A 20375-nucleotide genomic window follows, 5' to 3' on the forward strand; every position below is an offset into this window, starting at 1 on the left:
ATAAAACAACTAGAAAAAAATCTTTAATATTTAGGGAGCAGATGTAAAGGTCGTCAATTTTTCTGAAAATAACGTACAAGTTTCCTGATTTGTTTTCGCATTAATTTCGTTGTTGGTAAAAGCTGAAATTATGCCCAGCTAAAATATAGATTACACAAACTTTTTTTTGAAGGTTACAAGAGAGATAATTAGGTATGGTTGAACTCCTTGTACAGAAATCTTGCTAGCTCTATCCTAAGAAGTTCAACTGTTCATAGCCGACTTATAAATAAATATTTTGTCATATGCTTTACGATACATGAGCGAAGAAAGAAATAATTTAACCTAGCAAAGCTTTATCTTAAATAATGCAACTATTTATAGCAAATTCCGAATAAAATGAATAAATATCAGCCCAAACTCTTTCTGTACATATTCTAACCAAAACAATGACCGGGATTATTCTTCCATTGTATTCCTATTAGCTTTTTTAAAAAGTGTGTCCCTATATTGTCTCTATTTTGCCAAAGCATTATTCCTTGAATTTTGATTTACTTGCGAACTTTATACTAACTGCTATAAAAGAATAAATCTAAGAAAATTATAATTTTTATTATAAATAAATAACAAAATATCTTTATAAAAGTTTAATCAGTGTCTGACTGTTGACCAGATTCTATTCTCAACCTACGCTCTCTAAATAATAATACATAATTAGTTTTGTAATAAAGATATTATTTTTTGCGTAATTTCGTAAAGTTGGATGTTGGGTTGTATTCAAATGCTCTTATTGAGTCAAACTGTTCTTAATTATGGACTATTTCATATTTATACATTTGGTTATAATTAAGAACACCTTGACTTGATAAGAGCATTTGACTACAACCCAACACCCAACTTGACGAAATTACGCGAAAAAATAACCCTCTTTATTATAACTTGGATCTTACACCATATTAGGTTCTCAAATAAAGTGAAATGAAACTTGTTTAGTAGCGAGTCAAAATAAATATCTCCCCCATCCCTCTCTGCTTCTGGATCATTAAATGACCGGGGAAATAGGATAAATTGACGACAATTTTTTCCCTTTCATAATATCCACATATATTCTACCTACATCCATTAATTTCGTTCAATGGCAAATAAAGGGGGGGGGGGGGGTAATGCAACCATCTCGTAATCGGTGATTAAATGGCACTTAGAATTCGAATTTCGATCTGAACTTTTGCATGAGTAATCCTTGGTAGGTCTATTTTCCCTAAATCGAACAAAAAGTTGGAAAAGTAACGGCTAACGGCTGGCGGCTCAGCAGTTTTGCCATTTTTTGGATATCTATATTGCAAATTAGTCACGAAACTTATATCCACATAATACTCTTTTCCACTCCAAAACTCTATCAAACAATTTTAGACGGTAGCTGTTGGAACTAGAAATTTTAAAAATGGTTATTGCTATCATTCAACATGAATTAAACCAAAAATATGTTTTAAAAAGTTGATTCCTACGTAATTGATGATGAATTTACCCTGAAAATAGGCAAAAAACGGCTAAACGGCTGAGCCGACAGCCGTTACTTTTCCAACTTTTTGTTCGATTTAGGGAAAATAGACCTACCAAGGATTACTCATGCAAAAGTTCAGATCGAAATTCGAATTCTTAGTGCCATTTAATCACTGATTACGAGATGGTTGCATTAAACCCCCCCCCCCCCCCCCCTTATTCTAATCATCAATCATGTATTGCTTTAATTAATTTTATCATTGGGCTGATCAATGTTTATTCCTATCTCCTATGACCTTACTGGTTATGACTGAATAATCCTATCTATTTAAAACAGGACATTTTCATTAGGTTGGGCCGGGTATCAAGTTTAGCCGTTTATCCGGCCGGCCTACTTCAATATCCGGTAAACCGGCATTAAAAATCAGACGGATATCCTGTATTTGGCCAAATAAGTATCTGGCCCATCAATGAATTTTTAATTAAATCTTTCCCTTTCTGGCCAAAATTCGTTTAATTAACACATCAACTTTAAAACAAAACAATTACCTTAGTTTCTTGATCTTATTATTGACTGAGATTGAAGGCAAAAACTTTTCAACGTCGATTTTATTTTCTTCTTCGTCTGATGAGTCTTTCTAAATACATCATAATTAAGTAAAATTAATTTTAAAACTGTTTTGTTTTATTGAGAAGATGTTAAATTATTAGGTATGAATTAATTAAACTATGAATATAGGGACTAAACATTTAATAAATCTACTACAACCATCCTATCTTCCCTTCATAAGCTAACTAAGAAATAATCTAGCACATGGGAATAAGATTATTTAATGGAACTATATTTTTTTTAAGTTTGAAAGAATTTTCAAACTTGCAACCTTCAAATAAACACCTGTTTATTTTTTGTAGTTGACACATGTTTTTTCCTCACGGATAACGGCGGAGAGACCGTGGAGGCTGATTTTGTTGATGTTGATGGTGAGCATTCTTGTTCTTGTTGTGACGAAGTAGGGTGGAGAGGATCCTCGCTAGTTGAGGATGGTGAATCATGAGCAGGTGGGGTAGATGATGCTTGTACTGGGGAGGATGTTGTTATAATTGGTGAGGAGGATAATACTCTTCTTCCTGATATTTATATTTTGTAAAGCAATGGGAAAAAGAAAGGCATTTCTAAGAAAAAATTTTCCCAGAAAACCAAAGAACTGGATAAAATGTTGCGAAAAATACATGGTACACTGTATGATGCGTTTTTAAAAATCTAATAGAGGTAAAAATATGTATTTGTTACGCATGCAGAAATATTTAAAATATTTACTTATTTACTTTATATAATACCTGTCTTTAGAAAATAAACGGCTGAGAGGTTTGAGGGCAATAAAAGTTAAATTAATAAACAAATTACCTCCTCCCCTCCCAAATATAAATAGTAAAGCTAAAAATAATTAATGAGGGCAAAACTAACTTTGTCGTCCATTTGAACTTCCTTAATGAAGTTACAACATTAGATACCAAATAAAGCTCTTTAAATTCACTTCGCTTCAACAGCTACCTACATTAAAGTCTAATTCTTGGATAGTCCTCTTTCTAACATAAAATCTAAATATCCCTGGTATGAAAAGTTCCGAATCAGATGAGGAATCATCTGAACAGGAACTTAAAAGTTCTGGAAGTGGTCTGTCTATAATACGTCGAGGTGCATCAACTATTTGGCCACGTCTAAAAATAAAAATCTTTATCAATAGTGATAAAATTAAAAAATTTCTGAATATTAAAATTATTGGTTAGATGGTTTGGATTACAATCCACCAACAAAAACACCCAAAGAATAAAATAACATGGTTGTAAAATTTTGGGTACATGTGTAATCTATACTCCAATTACCCCTTGAAATTACTGAAGATTTGTATTATGAAGGTATAGTTAAGCCGCCGCAGCACCAAAAAAAAAACAAGAGTCTTGCATTCCCGTATTGGTCTTTTTCTATGATTTAGTTATTTTTGAAATGGTATCTCAACAGGGACGTCCACCGGAATGGAATAAAGGACAAAAACCCTATTTATACATTTTATCTCCGGGGTAAAATATTTTGCAAGTTTTTATCCCTCAAAACTTGAAATACCTCCTATAAAAAGATTTTTACCCCATCCACCACCCCCCCCCCCCAAAAAAAAAAGCTTGAAAGTCCTTGTAGATAATTAAATCCCTGGCGCAAGACTTGCCTTCTTTTTTTCCAGACAGGAACATATCTGGGCTCTTCTCCCTCACTTGAGGAATCTGTGGAGGGGGAGAGACGATATCCAACAAAATTTTCATCACTGCTAGAATTTTCAGAACCAGAGGGGAATCTAAAATATGGGATTTTCGTTCAATCACTATATACACAATATTTAAAAAATAAATATTGAGCTACAATTTTTAAACTTGGTACATGAGCCTAGTCCAATAGGTACTACATCCAAATGGAAAAAAAATCCAAAACTTATTTTTTAAGGTTAGTTTGGGTAAAATGAACTTCCCCTGCGGGCCACACACCTAGCCAGCTGGTGTTAGCTTCAGGTAAGTTTAATGCTTATTTTAGCTCTGAATTTGAGTAACTCTACCTAAAACACCTATAATTTGATGTATAACAACACTTACTTTAGAAAAAAATGCACTTAACCCCTGCGGGCCACGGTTTACGAGCTTCCGGGACATAGCGAGCGGATAGGTCAGCTTAGGACCAACAAAAAAGCTAGAACCCCTAACCAATCCCCACAACCCTGAGCTTACCTGACTTCAGTATCTGAAAGCCTCAGCACTTGTCTAGCATGTTCAATTCTTTTCTGTATCAGAGATTCAGATGTATTACGTGCACGCCTTCCACGTCGTCGGGCTACCTAAACATACCACAGTTGTGTTGTGTGTACTACTCCATGACTACTTAGGTCCAAACACTAAGAAACTATGGCTACATGCACACATACCACAGTTGTGTTGTGTGTACTACTCCATGACTACTTAGGTCCAAACACTAAGAAACTATGGCTACATGCACACATACCACAGTTGTGTTGTGTGTACTACTCCATGACTACTTAGGTCCAAACACTAAGAAACTATGGCTACATGCACACATACCACAGTTGTGTTGTGTGTACTACTCCATGACTACTTAGGTCCAAACACTAAGAAACTATGGCTACATGCACACATACCACAGTTGTGTTGTGTGTACTACTCCATGACTACTTAGGTCCAAACACTAAGAAACTATGGCTACATGCACACATACCACAGTTGTGTTGTGTGTACTACTCCATGACTACTTAGGTCCAAACACTAAGAAACTATGGCTACATGCACACATACCACAGTTGTGTTGTGTGTACTACTCCATGACTACTTAGGTCCAAACACTAAGAAACTATGGCTACATGCACACATACCACAGTTGTGTTGTATGTACTACTCCATGACTACTTAGGTCCAAACACTAAGAAACTATGGCTACATGCACACATACCACAGTTGTGTTGTGTGTACTACTCCATGACTACTTAGGTCCAAACACTAAGAAACTATGGCTACATGCACACATACCACAGTTGTGCAAATATAATAAATATACAAACTCTAGATGTTAAGCAACTCATTTGGACAAAAAGGAATACACTAAAAGAATAATCCGATCACATTATTGGCTGAAAAATATACTCATTTTGGAAAGATGGTGCAGTTTTTGTTTTGTTTCATCTATATAATAAGTCGGCTATAAAAAGTTGACTTTTTTTATGATAACGCAAATTATTTCTTCGTGTATTAGATTTAATAACATGTGACTTTTCGTGTGATAGAAATATATTTTTAGACGGATTGTTGTGCGAGATTGGTCATCTAGAAAAATTTTCTCCTTTTATATCAATGCAGTTACACAATATTTCACCAATAAAATATTTTTTTTTCAAATTGAAATCCTAACTTTTTTTTATCAATATTATTCAATTAATTCCATTTTTATAAGATTATGACTTACCTTAAGAAGTTGACTACGAGTTTGTGAAATTAATTTAACGATTCTATTATCCGCCTGATCAGCCTGGCCATCACCACGCCCTTGCTCCGCTTCACCACAGCCTTGTTCTTCTTGTCCTTGAGATTCTGGAGACAAATTTTGAGGTAAACTGACATGACTGCCAGTGGAATCATTCGATGTATTCAAGGTACTGCTTCCAACTAAAATAAAAAAATCATATACCTACATAACAATTATTTTTTTTAAAAATGTTAACAAGTTTTAGAGTTAACTTTCTCGAATGCACATTTTTCTATATCTAAGTTACTAAGTTACATAGATCATGACTGTCGACCATTATAATAAGCGTTTAAACAATACACAATTTGCAGAGGAATCGTTCCATCTGCTATAAAGCACTACCAACAGACACACGTGTTTCATACCAAATCTTCGATAAGTATTTTCAACTTTTGATATTTATTTCAGGGGCTGAAAACCTTTAGAGGTGTTCATTAGACACAAGAAAGAAATAGTTCACCTGTATGTTGGGCTTCTGCTATGGCTCGTTCTTCTCTCATGACATCATCTGCAATGCTCAATGATATTCTTTCCATTAGATCTCTGCTTCTCCGCCCAATAGCCCGGTGAGAAAATCCTGCCATGCCTTCTTTAAAACACAGAAAGACATTCTTTTGTAATTGATCAAGATAGACATTTATAGTATCTAGAAAAAGAAAACCCTTTCAAAGATCATATACATCTAAGTCTGTTTGCTAACAAATTTATTGGTGCTTCTCCTAAAAATGCCTACCCCCCCCCCCCCCCGAAATTATTAAAAAATAATTGATAACAAGTAAAGAGGTATGATAGTTTTTCTTTTTAAGCCCAAACCCAGCGGGGCTACTCCTAAGTATTACTGAATATAAACTTACTTAAAGCAATCGACAAACAAACGAAAAACTACCAACTCCCATGTTTGCTTTTTTCCCTATCAATAGGGGGGTTCTATACTCGACAAGGCATTATAAGGAAAATTCCTCATTCATTCTTGAAATTGGGGATAGACCTAATAATAATGAAATAAATAATACTGGTAGAATGTGATTCCATCCCTTCATCAACACTGCCCTCTGATACTGCATCGCCGTTATCACTAGCTGCTGCAGCAGACTCGTTGTCTGTGCTAACGTTTTCCCCACTATCATCATCAATATCCCAGCCTTCTATTTCTCTCTGCACCATGCTGTCAAAGAACGCCATCATTTGAGGATTCTCCTGGGTTGACCTGTGATTAAAGTGTTCAGTCGTTTCCACAAAAAAATACGTATTTTTATATTAGGTGAAATTAAGTTTTTAAAAAAGCTATCAGGATTTTATTAGCATTAAGTTAAAATTAACCTTCTTGCAGTTAAAGGACATTAGATTATAAATAATACTACTCTCCTATATATACCCATTCTGTCATTGCTAAAATTCTTTGTCTTGACCAAGAAACTAAAACGTTGCAATTGTGCCATTCGTTGTGGAAACGATGAAATACCTATGATAAGTGTCCAGCTGGAGAATGTTATCTGAACGCAGCACCAGATCAATATAGTTCTGTTGAGTGTAAATTTTCCTTGCATTGTTGGCGCCTCCTGTCTCGGGCTTAAATTGCCAGTCCGACCACAGTTTGATCATTTTCTCAACGCCTGACGAGGCCAGCAGATGTGTTTGTGGATTGTATCTGACTTGGTTCACAATAGACCTGTGACCTCTGAATATTGCATGAGCTCTGTTCACCCAGGTTGTCTCATCGTCGTCCGGGATCTTCCAGGCGTACAGGTTGAAGTCATCAGATCCTGAAAATAAAAATATTTCTTTTACTTAAAGAAGACTGTCTCGTTTATGTATCATATTAGGTTCAAAAACTAACGACTTACAGTTTAGGAAAAATGTGACTTTTATGTCCAAACACCCAGGGTAATCGGTTAGGTCACATCTTATTTTATTTCTCTACCTTTGGCTAGAAGTACTAACTGTGAGTGGCGACTGTTAAAGAGCAAAGGTACCTACCCTAATATCATTCGACAGACATAGGTTAAATGGGTAGTATTCAGAAGTATCTAGTATAGAGGAGAAAAGTGGTCCAGACCTAACACCTTCTCCACGTAAGAAAGTCTCAACCGTATGAATACAAAACTTGATATTTTTACCTGAGAAAACGTATTGATCCTTTGGGCCTCCAAAACAACAACTCTTCATAGTGCAACTATTATAATACTGAGGATTATCAAATTCACAGACTGGTAACAGATCATCAATGTTGAAAAGAATGGGAGGCATTCGCTTTCTCAGACCAATAATCTGTGTGCCAGAACTGTTGAATCTAGCATGCATGCTGGACTTGGAATTGTAGTTGAGAACAGTTGATCTTGGCTTGCGCACATCATATAATCCAATACCAGTCTTCTGGTTGGCGGCCACAAGCAACCTGTGCTCCACAGGGTTGAATTGGACAGAATGAAACGCGTATGAGCATCCCGTTATCATAATCGCCTCTGACTTGACTGGTCGACGCATATCATACATCAAAATCCTGCCATCGCTGCAGGCGGTTAGAAATAAATTTGGCTGTTCTGGATGAACGGACAGCCCGTTGACCGGCTCCTCGTGCTGGAAACAGTCTACAAGATCTGTTGTCTGAGTATCGTGTACGATGACTTGATCGTCGTTACCGCCACTGTAAATTCTTGTGAGTGCATGATCAGTGTCGAGGCAGAATATGTTGGATCTATGCTCCGCCGCCATGCATCGAATATATCCTTGTCCCTCTAAAATAATCCTTATTATATAAAAGTAAAAATCTGTCTGTGTTTATCTGTCTGTACGGAAGGATCTTGCCAACCGTTGAACCTATATGTTTCTACTTTACAATATAGCTTCCCATTTGTCCTGGGAAGGTTTATAACTATTTTATGGGATGGTTAAACAACCCGCCCATAAAAAGTAGCCACTAGAAACCTTTTTTCTCGAAACTAAATATGAAAAGTTCAGGGCAGACCGACATTCCCCACACCCTCAAGTATCTCTTGAAGCCTCTACGGCATAGTAGCTAGTAAACATTAAATAAACTTTTCTAAAACTTTAGGTCATGTAAAGTATTTGAGAAATAATGTTTCTAAACAATAAAAACATTGGATGAATAATCTTTTATGTTGGGACAATGGAAAATAAATATATGTACCTACCCCAAATTATGATAATAAATTTACCCTATGTATAGACATTTCGGCAGTTTCTTTGAGTAATACTTCCGTAAGATTACAAGCTTAGTAATGGTAGAGCCAGATATTTAATTTTGAGGGAGAGTATCATTTACAATCCATTGTAACCGCCACGACCCTTCCTTATTTTACTTAAAGTGTACGATTTTAAGGAGTGAAAAGGGGAAAATACAGTAATAGTTATCTATCAATTTGTATTATAAACAGCTTTCTACGGATATAAAAATGTAAAATTATAAGATTAAAACAGTTTTTTTAGCCCCGATATGCTAAAGGATATAATACGATGCTAAACTAATACATAATTTTTCAGTATGGCTGAGAACCGGTTCTAATTAACCGGATATTAATCCGGGTTTCGAAGCGATACTGAAAATTATAAAATCTTACAACTTACCAATGCCCTTTTCCACGTTCCATAGCAGCACACGTCTACAATTTTATAAAATAGGTATAATAGTCTTATTTCATTCTTATTGATCATTAAGTGAGAAAACTTTCATAGGTAACTAACAGAAATAAGGTATAACCAACAAACAAAAAATGATATTTGGGGGGCAAATGGAGAGGTCGTCAATTTTACGATGTGTTGCCCCCCAACGACAGCTGAAAAACACGTATAGGTTTCGTAATTTCCCCCCGAATTAATTTCTTTGTTGGTACAATCGGTACACCGACAAACGTCATAATCCGACAAACCTCCTAAACGACAAACGTCCTAAGCGACAAACGTCCTAAGCGACAAACCTCCTAATGCGACTTCTCTTAAAAACTTTAAGTGATATCACATTTATTAAGTGTGAGGTAAGGGTCGACTTTTGTAATGCAAGGTTGTGTCGGGTTCGAAACCATGCTGCTTGATAGCCAACACAGACTTTGGGAAAACTGTCGGACGGATTTTTAAATTTCACCATGTGGACAAAGTTATTCAAGAATGAAATTTCGGTTTTGAATTTCGTCCCTGTGTGTTTTATCGCCATATTGGATTGGATTTTTACATTGTTTCACAGTTAGTACATAATTTTTGGAAGTTTTTTCTTTAATTTTGGAAGATTTAAAAATTAAATTTTTTAGGAGGTTTTACTTAAGATTTGTCACATTAGGAGGTTTGTCGCATTAGGACGTTTGTTCCTTTAAGAGGTTTGTCCTTTTAAGAGGTTTGTCCTTTAGGACGTTTGTCGCATTAGGAGGTTTGTCCCTTTAGAACTTTTAGGATGTTTGTCGCATTAGGACGTTTGTCTCTTTAGGAGGTTTGTCGGTGTTCCGTACAAGGTATCTGGGTAACGAATCTTATGAATTAAAATATTTCGCTAATATTACAACGTAATTAACATACAGACGGACAATGAGTAGATGTTTGTTCATTGATCTGCAGAATCTTAATACCAAATTCAGTTATTTCTCTTTTTTAACAAAAAAAAAAACAAATACATTTATCTAATATTAGCCTTCAAGTGCATTACAGATAAACCGACGGGACGGACCAAAAAGTTGATACACTTATTAATCAGATTATAACCCTTTTTTGAGTAGGTCTTGATACATTAAGACGGGAATTTTATTGCTAGGTACTACATAAGGTTTCAATATAAATTTTTCTTTGCAACTAAATAAAAAATTAAAACCCCCACTCATATAAAACAAAAACATCTTTGGCCCTTATTAAAATGAAAACACCTCGCTTTCAACCCCTTATAAGTTAATAATGGACTCTTCAACTTTATCAAAGAATAAGCATAAAGATAGCGTTGGTAGGTTTAATGGTTCTCTACTTTGACTTGACAATGTTAATAAATCACAGGACAAAAAAGCAGGCAAACCGTACCTGTCATCTCCGCCAGAAACTATCCAGGCTCCATCAGCACTAAACTCTACCGCGTTCACGCATCCAAAGTGACTTAAAATAAACATTGTGTAACCATAGACGAATAAAAGAGTTAATAATAACTACCCAATAAATCAAATAGTGGCATTTTGTGCTTAATTTACTCTTGCCGTTACAAAAATAAGTTTCTCATCATTTCTCGCTGGATTAGACATATTGATATCATTTGAGACTATGTAATTTTTTAATGACAAAATTAACCTTCAACTAACCCCTCCGGGGACACTTCCCTAAGCCTTATCGTAATTTATATGCTACTCCCTTGATTTCTAAGAGAAATGAACAAAATCTTTTCGTCATTTCAAAATAAATCTACTTTAGGTTGGGTAAAACATTCTTCTTAAAAAGATTTCACTCTATTATCTCCAAACCTTCCTGGTACTTCATGTTGCGAGTTGTTGCCTCTCCCCACCCACACTCTCGAATATTTTAAAATTAAAAAAATATCATGCTTTTGTCATGGAAAAAGCAATCCCTTCATGTGCAGCAGACATAAAAAATCCATTGCAACAACTAGAAATTGATTTAGCCCAAAAATTTTTAAATGCGATGCCAATTTAATTACAATCAATTTTAAGTAAATACAAACAGACATCATACTACTTAAACACATAGACATCAATAGAACGACTGGCAATACCTGACAAGGTCATGAGAATAAAATCTGCTTGATTCCTCCCATCTATTATCAAGAAATATTTTCCTATGTCTTCCCCTAGCCCCCAATCTTTCCTGACGTATTCGTGACACTAGGTTTTCTCTCATTTTATATCATTTTAATCCTGAAAGAATTACATAACTTAAATTAATAAAATGACAACATTTTTTAGAGTATCTTATTTATTCATTTAAGTATACAAGTAGCACCTTAGATAAATGGCAATAACAAACAGTTGTAAAAATATATTTAAAAAGTTAAAGCTCACAGCACTGACTTTATTTTAACTTAACATGGTAAAATTTAAATTGTGTATAAAGACAGATAAGATTACAATAATATCACACTAATATTGACATAAACAATTTAAAAAAAAACTAGAAAGATGATTTTACAGAGTTAAGGCTGCATCCTGATGGCGCCGTCCAGTCTGATGGTCTCTCCATTCATCATGTGATTCAGAATGACGTGCTGGACTAGGTGGGCAAACTCGTCAGGATTACCAAGTCTGCTTGGGTTGGGAACAGTCTTGGCCAGGAAAGCTCTCACCTTCTCAGGCAATGATGCAAGCAATGGTGTGTCAAACAGACCAGGTGCAATTGTGTTGACTCTAATGCCTTGACTGGCAAGATCACGGGCAATGGGCAGAGTCATGCCGACGATGGCTCCTTTGCTGGCTGAATAGGCAGCCTGGCCCATCTGACCGTCAAAGGCTGCAACAGATGCAGTGTTGATGATAACTCCGCGCTGGTTGTCTGCATCAGGTTCATTCTGTCCCATGAGTCCAGCTGACAGACGAATTACATTAAAGGTACCAACTGTGTTTACTGTTAAAACTTTGGCAAAATCATCAAGGTTATGTGGAACATTCTTGTTAAAGTTGTAGGTCTTGAAGGCTACGCCAATTCCAGCACAGTTGACAGCCGCATCCAGACGTCCAAACGTTTTCTTTGTAAGTGCCAACGCTTCTTCAACGTCAGAAACTTTGGTTATATCAGTAGGGGCAAAAACACAGTTGCTACCCAGAGCTTTGGCCAGATCAGCTCCTGCCGAGCTGGGTAAGTCACATAGAGTGACGCGTCCACCCTCCCGCACAATACGCTCCACAGTGGCCTTGCCAAGACCGCTGGCACCACCTGTCACAAGTCCAACTACATTCTTCAACATTTTGGCTCTGAAATTTTAAATAGATGCAAATTTTGAAAAAAGACTAGCTATGCTAAAATGATTTTGGTCACATAAAATTCAAAATAATACAAGTCTGACTAGATCTAGTGAAAGAAATAATACTCAAATAGAAAATAATACATAAGGAAGTTTAAAACAGATATTTAAAAGAGGAAAGGCAATTTTTTACATCTCATGACATATGCATGGAGGCTTCAAGAATTATAAATCAATATTTATATATACATAACAAAATATCTCTAAAATTCTTGCTTCATAATTTAGGTGCCAATGTCATTAAGATCTCTATAAAGTCACCTTTTATGTGAATTAAATAACAGTGTATAAAATAGGGATGGGAATCCGTCGAATTTTTGGGCCGGATTCGGATTCCGGATTCTGAAGGAATCCGTCAAAAAAAGTGACGGATTCTTGCGGATTCCGGATTCTTATTTTTGGCGGATTCCGGATTCGGATTCCGGATTCTAGCAGTATTTTAAAAGGCCGTCCGTCACAGAGGGATAGCTTTTTTCGTTAATTTATCACTATGTTACTTGGTTGAAGCCTTGATTTGTTTAAAGTGTTGACTTCCAGCATAACTAAAACATTTACATCACATTAGTAAATTTAAAAATTTAAGTGCTACGTATGTCCTAAAAATGTGCTTGGTATTTTCTAACCTATTTAAATTAAATTTAGCCTACAAATTTAGAATCCGGAATCCACTATAAAAAACGGATTCCGGATCCGGATTCGGATTCCAAAATTGGCCGAAAATTGGACGGATTCCGGATTCGGATTCCGGATCCGGATTCCCATCACTAGTATAAAATCTAAGCTACTACAATACTACATCCAAAAACAACAAGATATAAATCTAGATCTAATAAAATGTTTCTGAATACTGAGATAATTTTATTGATGGATGGTGCTATTGAGAAAGTGACGTCTCCCAGTCAAATACATCATGGCCTGAAAAATAAATATGTCACAAAGAGGATAACGTCAAATATTAACCAATCTTACAAGAGTTTAGTGATGAGTATAGTTATTTCTCGCATCGTATTATAAACAGCTTTCCGCTTTCGGCACCTCGGGACTAAAAAACTGGTTTTAATCTTATGATTGTACATTTTTATATTCGTAGAAAGCTGGATATAATATGATGCTAGACATAATTTTTTCGTATGGATGAGAACCGGTTCCTATCCACCGGATTCGAATAAATACGAGAAAAAGCATTCTTTCATATATAAATGTATTTCTTATTACTTTACAGTACCATTGGAATCTAGTAGCTGACAATTTTGCGCCGAGACTGAAACTAGTCAACCTCCAAGAAAGTTAGTGGATAAAAATCCTAATGCAAAATTGCACAAGCAACTTAACAAGATACTTTCTCGCCCAATGTCTTATTCCTAAATCCATAAAAAAAAACTAGAAAGCTAAAATACTCGACTATTAATAAATACCTCGTGGTAAGTCTTTGGAATAATCTGTGGAGGATCTTGTTTCCTCAGCTCAAAAGTAAACTGGAACACATTTGTGACAGACATTCGCCCAGTTTCAGGATCAACAACCTGACAAAACATTGTAAAATAATAGTTAAAAAGGATGGCAACAACCATAAGTAACGAAGCACAAATAAATCATGAATGGAAATATGGGCAAAATGATGTTTAAATTAGAAAAAATATGCAACTTTTTACATGTACTTATATATATTTTTAATGATTAAGGGTTCCTACGCTTCCTAAATTGTAAATAAAAGTTACAAGAATCACCGTAGAAAATTTAAAATAGGATACTAACCTCTGCAGAAACTCTAGTTTGAACATATCTATCCTCTGTGTAGCAAACTTGTGAGTTGAAGTATAGCATAGACCCGACCTCCACAGGTTTACGAAACCAAATATCATCCACGTGTATTATAAAAGGTCGACACTTGCCGTACACATGAGTATTTGCCCAGGCCAACTCAAAAGCTTGACGCATGATAAATCCACCAAAAATTTTGTTAAACCGGTTTCTATTTTCAGGTTGGCAGATGATAAGATTCTTGAGCTTGGCATCCTCCATCCACACAGAGTTATCTGGCTTAATCCGAGCCTTGAAGCTCATGGCCTTGTGGTCAACGGTTCGAATAAAGAATTCATGGATGATTTGCTGTTCAGCCACCGTGGGTGGTACACGGAATAGAGAGTCCTGGGACATTGCATATCTCCTAAACATTACAGTTTAATGTATAGATTTAACACAAGCTATTTCAAGCTATTTTTCAAGCAAGGATAAAAAACCCATAAAAGCGAAAGTTTAAATGAAATTTTATGATGCCTCAAATACTATTTTATAAAGTAATAAGCATTTTTTGTATGTAGCGAAGGATCTCACTGATAACCAAACCAATATGGTCCTCATGAAGCTTCATATAGGTCCTTGGATGGTTTTAGGCTATTTTTCTGTTCTTCCTTATTTCTTTGAATTTAGAGACTCTCAATGCTAGGGGCGCATCCGCTAGTTAACAACATAGGGCTATCCATTATTAACTCTGAATTAAAAACCTTACCTAACTTTATTTTGTTCGCCCTTTTCAAATATTTCTTTTTCTTCGGGAGTAGTTGTTTCTAACGGATTTATTACAGCACTTCCACTAAATAAATAACAATACTGTTTTTATGCATTAAGAAATAGATATTGACATACTACTATCAAATTAAAAGTATTAAGATAATATTTTCTTATCTTTTCTTGCAGAGATAATATGAAAGGGTAGGTAAGTATTTTAAGTTTGAAGATAAATCATATTAAAAATGTAGTATTTAATAAGGAAACCTATTTGTAGGATCTCTAGCCACTAGGACAAACTTGGCCTCTGTCACTTTCTTCCATTGTCCATCTCTGACTTGTTCCAGGTAAAGGGTGGATTCTGCCGAGCTTCTGCCAACCCAAGTTACATGACCTAATACAAGATATTTCCGCTCAAGCAAATTACATACTAATGCAATTAAATTAAACTTTTGAGGCATCTTACGTAACCTATACCCCTTTTTTAGTTTGGGGAGGTGGAGGTGTTAAGCACCAAATCCCAACCCTTCACAAAGTAAAGAGAAAATTTCCATTCCCAATAAAGCCAGAAAAGGTTGTAATATAACTTAACACATATTTTTAAAATCCACAGTAACTTTATTTTACCTGATATTCTAATATCTGTGTCAGAAAGAATTTCTCCTGTGAAATCAATTTGATCCACCAAAGCCGTCACAATTGAGAACGGGGAGGCCATTCCCCCCTTCTGGCGAGGGTTCAACACATGCTTGAATACTAAAATTAATTTAAATTTATTTGAAAAGAACAGAAACTAAAAGGTAAAATCAATAGGTGTAAAACTATTATATACACTCTAGCTTAGGTAGAGGATCCAAAGATGTAATGAATGTAATTCCGACTAGCTCTGCTGTTTATATTTTTAAAAAGGGGTGGATTTAAATATACAACATATTCCATAGAAACTCCGACAATTTAAACTTGGCACAGCTACTTTTGAAATGATGATACAATTACAAAGGTGCACTAGTCATGTTCAACAGAGCCAAATAAAAGTTTGGTTAATCCTTATAATAAAGTAACAGGATGTTTGTCTGTGTGTTTGTATGTTTGTACCGAAGGATCTCGCTAACCGCTGAACAGATCGGGTTCTCCTTAACAGGGTAGCTTCTCATAGGTCCCGGGAAGGTTTATAACTATTTTCTTGGGGGGTGGGTCACCCCCAACCCCCCCAAAAATGAAAAATCCCCCCCCCAAAAAAAAATTTTTTTGTTTGAATTTTTGTGACTAAAATTAAAAATGAGGGGGGGGGGGGCATCCCCCCCCAAAAAAATTTTTTTTTTCACCCCCCACAAAATTTTTATACTTTTTTTGAAAAATATAAAATAAGAAATTGAATTATTAAATTCGACTCTCTCCTCCTCAAGTGCCCCTAGAGGCCTCTAGGGGCGTAGCCGCTAGTATACTTAATTCTAATATAAAAATAGGTGTAATTTTGTCATGATAACTTTGAATTTGACAGCCTCGTTGAAAATCATGAGTGTGAAAATGACAATGAAACTGTTCTTGTTTTTAATAGTGGTAAAGGTGTTACTTTGATAGTGGATAAAAAAAATATTGCCAAAAATACAGACCCACTTTTTGTCAAAAACACAGTGGTTGTATTTTTACTAGTGGTAGAAGCGGCAGCACCCTAATAATAGTTACCTAAATGTACAGCAAATATATCCATGTCCTCAAGCAAGCGTCCAATTCTTACTCCTCCATGGATTGTAGAATATCTAAATTTTCTTTTTTTATTTAAAGAAAAAAAAAACACTTCTTTATGCCTGCGAGAATAAAAACTTATATGTTTAAGATTCAAATGTTTTAAGATGAGTTTATGAGGATAGGTTTGGTTAAAATAGTAAGATTCTGGGCTTTCAAATGGCAAAACATAAAAAGAAATACAGGATTCTACAAAATAAGGTATTGTTTGACTCAAAAACATACTTCAGAAAGTTCAAAATCAGGTATTTTCCTCTTAGTATTATTTTTAGCGATTTCGAAAATTTGAGTACCCCCCCCCCCCCCCCCCAGACAACAAAATAATAATTTAAGTAAACTATTATTAGGTTGGACAGGAGGAAGGGTATATAAGGCGAGACACGAGCCTTGCCTTGCCTCCTTAGTCAACCATGCCAACCAGTTTAGGATCTCAGTCCCTCGCTACAAGGCAGTCTGTCGACTAACAAACAGCTTCAAGCTTTCAGTCTATTTATATACAGAATTCTTACTGTATTGTTTACCCCTTTCCCCTCCCATCTGACCAACAACCCCCTTATCCCCGCCCCCTTTATGTTCTCCCTCTCATCATGTGAGTGTCCGCGAATTTTTACTGTATTGTTTACCCCTTTCCTCTCCCATCTGACCAACAACCCCCTTTTCCCAGTCCCCTTTATGTTCTCCCTCTCGTCCGCGTATTTTTAGCAAGAACAATTTTGTTTGTGGGTTGCGTAGCAATATTTAAAAGAAATAGCCTAACCTAAAATAGTTTTTTGAAATTTAGAAAATTAAAGTACCCCCGACAACGAACATCTGTGGCCGCAGCGCTCGGCTCCCTAGCCTATAACCTAACCTAACCTAAAATAGTTTTTTGAAATTTAGAAAATTAAAGTACCCCAGACAACGAACATCCGTGGCCGCAGCGCTCGGCTCCCTAGCCTATAACCTAACCTAACCTAACCTAAAATAGTTTTTTGAAATTTAGAAAATTAAAGTACCCCAGACAACGAACATCCGTGGCCGCAGCGCTCGGCTCCCTAGCCTATAACCTAACCTAACCTAACCTAAAATAGTTTTTTGAAATTTAGAAAATTAAAGTACCCCAGACAACGAACATCCGTGGCCGCAGCGCTCGGCTCCCTAGCCTATAACCTAACCTAACCTAACCTAACCTAACCTAACCTAACCTAACCTAAAATAGTTTTTGAAATATAGAAAAATAGAGAGTACCCCGACATCAAGTTGTGGACAAGGGAAAAAGGCAAGCTTCAATTTAATTCAATAACGTGTCCGTGCTGTGTGGGGAAGCTTGAAGCTTGCCTTTTTCCCGTGTCCAAATCTTTTCCTCCTCCCGCAGACTATCCAGACTGTCGGGGGGGGGGGGGGGGGGGGGGGGGGTACTAAAATTTTCAAATTGATAAAAATTTTTGTAACAGGATAACGCCCAAAATCAATGATGGCATTATGAACATGATAAATCCGCCAATTTTTAACAAAAATAAAAAAAAATGAATCCGAGAACCAGATAAATTTGGACTTTTTTAGATGATCGAATCCATCCGAGATCCGAAGCCTCTAAATACAAGACAATCCTATCAGAATCCGATTTAGTAATAAAATGCCACCCCTGTCAAATATGAGCATATTGAATAATATAAATGGTGAGATCATCAAAATTGATCTTGTATCATTTTACCTGTCTCTAAGAATTCTATCAGATCCAAGTGGTATCAAGGCAGCGTCGTAGCTGTCCAACATTTTCCTAAAGAATTTATAATTTTGTTAAAAAGATAAAAAATATCTGAATATCTATGATTTTTATTCAAAGTTTTCAATAAAACTACATAAAACAATAAGTAAAATTTTTTTTTTGCAGAACTTAAAGCTGTCCAACCTTAAATAGTAGCCGAATACCCTTTAATTCGAACTGTAGAGTAGCTACGCTACTTATTAACCTTGGTGGAAGCTCATCTTGTGACTTAGGTAAAATGGACATTAACTCTTCTCTTGCTTTGTTATACTGTTCAGGGTCATAATACTTGGGGCCACCGATAACATCCTAGTTTAAAGAACAAAATTAATCCAAATGCAAAGATAAAATTGGAATGTACCAAAAAATTATCTATATATTATTTATGGTAAACATCATATATTTAGATATAAAAAGGATGACATCATCCATGAAAACAAAAATCTAAAATGGTAGGACAAACGGTTACTAACACTTGTAGAGTGTCAGACAAGAATAAGCAAAATAAATTTCTGTGCAAGTCAAGACAAAATTTAAGTAAAGTTGAAAACTGCGTAATATAGGATACTTACTAATAAAATGCATACATTGTTGTTACTGAAAGTTTACTAAAGGTGGTGAGTCGACCTACCCCCCCCCCCCCCTTCTCACTTTAAGGTGGACCTAGATATCCTGTGGGGGGCAAATCCACTGGTGAATGGCAGAAGAGTAAAAGCTTATCGTCAAGACAATAATAATTATAGAGTAGCTTTGCTATTTTCACAAAAAAATAGCAAACTTACAAATGACAAGGAGCTGACAACTTGTTGAATTGTTCTTTCTACTTTAAAATCTGGAGGTACTATTATGGTTCGAGAACAATCTGGAGTATTTTATTATATTATCTCTATTCAAATATTACTTATACAGTGTTTTTTTATGGAACAAAGGTATTACTTAATTTAACCCACTTACCATTGACCGAAACGAATAATCAATATCTTTTTTTTATACAAAATGGCCCAAGCCATTTTTGTTTCATATATCACTATAGTATTATATGAGTTGGTGTACTTAATATTTATTCATTTTAACCTAATTCTTAACAGAAGCTTAGTCACTGATATCACTCTCGCCTGAATATGGCAGGTGTTATACTCCCATTAGATTAAACCATTACTTTTCGTCAACCCCCCCCCCCCCCTTCCTCCTGAAAGAACCAACAGTAGACCGACAAACCCCAAGTTCATTAAAACACTTAAAATATAATCATTCCTTTGCCAGAAGAAAGTATTTTTAATAAACTCTTATTTATTCGTCTTAACGCCATTATTGCTCTGAAATTTTAACAATTTTATTATATAAAATTTATTAGGTAATATATTACATTTAAATTACATACAAGTCAATTGATGTACGTACAATGTACATGCATTTTTCAATAAATTGAAAATATTTAAATAAGATTTTTAAGTAGGTAAAAAGCTAGGTAATTAAAAAGTTTTCTTTGGTTTTGATTGAATTTTATTAGAATATAAATAAACCGGGTTAACATTTGATTAGAGTAACTAGACATATTTTAAATGATTAGATAATTATTACATATTTGATTAGAGGTTTAAGTGAAAATATTTGTGAACAAAAGAGGTATAACAGTTTTTCTACATCATGCTGTTAAATAAAACTTTTTTCCATTAGGTATATGATTATTTTACAATTCTTAGAACAATAATTGAATGTTAAGCTATTTTTGCTCGTTAAATGCGATTTTTTAATTAAAAGTGAATAAATCCACAAATGATGATAGAATTTAGACCAAAACAAAGCTTTTGACGTTTAAACCAATGGGAAATATATAAAGAGGGGCGGCGTTTAAGCTTTTCCCG

General features: G+C 35.3%; 3 protein-coding genes across 3 annotated transcripts; all 3 read right to left on the reverse strand.

The window, feature by feature from the left end:
* Positions 1–572: 572 nt before the first annotated feature.
* On the reverse strand, positions 573–11432 carry LOC145318385 (uncharacterized). The gene is made up of 15 exons (XM_080159679.1): positions 11268–11432; positions 10568–10639; positions 9140–9174; positions 7672–8289; positions 7017–7317; positions 6543–6761; positions 6328–6382; positions 6015–6216; positions 5495–5694; positions 4252–4358; positions 3702–3827; positions 3088–3198; positions 2375–2606; positions 2029–2117; positions 573–675 (listed from the first exon to the last, which is right to left on the reverse strand). Exons 1-15 carry the CDS (start codon positions 11390–11392, stop codon positions 627–629), a joined length of 2541 nt encoding a protein of 846 aa, XP_080015805.1. The 5' UTR covers positions 11393–11432; the 3' UTR covers positions 573–626.
* On the reverse strand, positions 11410–12490 carry scu (hydroxysteroid 17-beta dehydrogenase 10). The gene has a single exon (XM_080156340.1). The coding sequence runs from the start codon at positions 12450–12452 to the stop codon at positions 11685–11687; it is 768 nt and encodes a 255-aa protein (XP_080012466.1). The 5' UTR covers positions 12453–12490; the 3' UTR covers positions 11410–11684.
* LOC145316053 (acyl-coenzyme A thioesterase 9, mitochondrial-like) lies at positions 12459–19829 on the reverse strand. The gene is made up of 12 exons (XM_080156339.1): positions 19765–19829; positions 19293–19372; positions 18716–18819; positions 18457–18522; positions 16704–16777; positions 15645–15773; positions 15285–15411; positions 15019–15102; positions 14265–14676; positions 13925–14032; positions 13277–13424; positions 12459–12794 (listed from the first exon to the last, which is right to left on the reverse strand). Exons 1-11 carry the CDS (start codon positions 19817–19819, stop codon positions 13368–13370), a joined length of 1296 nt encoding a protein of 431 aa, XP_080012465.1. The 5' UTR covers positions 19820–19829; the 3' UTR covers positions 12459–12794; positions 13277–13367.
* Positions 19830–20375: the final 546 nt, after the last annotated feature.

The sequence above is a fragment of the Acartia tonsa genome, chromosome 4, assembly GCF_053477335.1.
Source record: "Acartia tonsa isolate MP-2025a chromosome 4, ASM5347733v1, whole genome shotgun sequence".
NCBI lineage: Eukaryota > Metazoa > Arthropoda > Copepoda > Calanoida > Acartiidae > Acartia > Acartia tonsa.